The sequence below is a fragment of the Chaetura pelagica genome, unplaced genomic scaffold (assembly GCF_000747805.2).
Source record: "Chaetura pelagica isolate M959 unplaced genomic scaffold, ChaPel_1.0 scaffold1354, whole genome shotgun sequence".
NCBI classification, from domain to species: Eukaryota; Metazoa; Chordata; class Aves; order Apodiformes; family Apodidae; genus Chaetura; species Chaetura pelagica.
Window position 1 is genome coordinate 23,631 of NW_009953110.1, and position 322 is coordinate 23,952.

The following is a 322-nucleotide window of genomic DNA, read 5'->3' on the forward strand; positions in this document are numbered from 1 at the left end:
TGTCACCGGGGGGGGTTGAATGGTTGGAATTCTCCCGGGCTGACGGTTTTTAGTCTGTTTTGTCTCGGCATCCCTAGGAGTGGGTTACGGGGCCGATCGACGCCGGGGCCGTCAAATTTATTCCCGTTATCAAACCTTGGAGCTGGAAAAAGAATTTCACTTCAACCGCTACCTGACCCGAAGGAGGAGGATCGAAATCGCCAACGCCCTTTGCCTGACGGAACGACAGATCAAGATCTGGTTCCAAAACAGGAGGATGAAGTGGAAAAAAGAGAATAATTTGAGTTCGACCCTCTCCGGAGCTGGGGGGGGGGGAACGGCT

At 53.4% G+C, this 322-nt stretch overlaps 1 protein-coding gene across 1 annotated transcript in view; it reads left to right on the forward strand.

Annotated features, from left to right (window-relative positions):
* The window catches only part of HOXC6 (homeobox C6), a gene marked incomplete at its 3' end in the record, with an annotated part of 6,423 nt that overhangs the window by 1,707 nt on the left and 4,394 nt on the right, over positions 1-322 (forward strand). Inside the window, exon 2 of the mRNA XM_009997292.1 lies at positions 78-319. Within this exon, the coding sequence (XP_009995594.1) occupies positions 78-319 (242 nt within the window). The remainder of the gene's footprint in view (positions 1-77; positions 320-322) is intronic.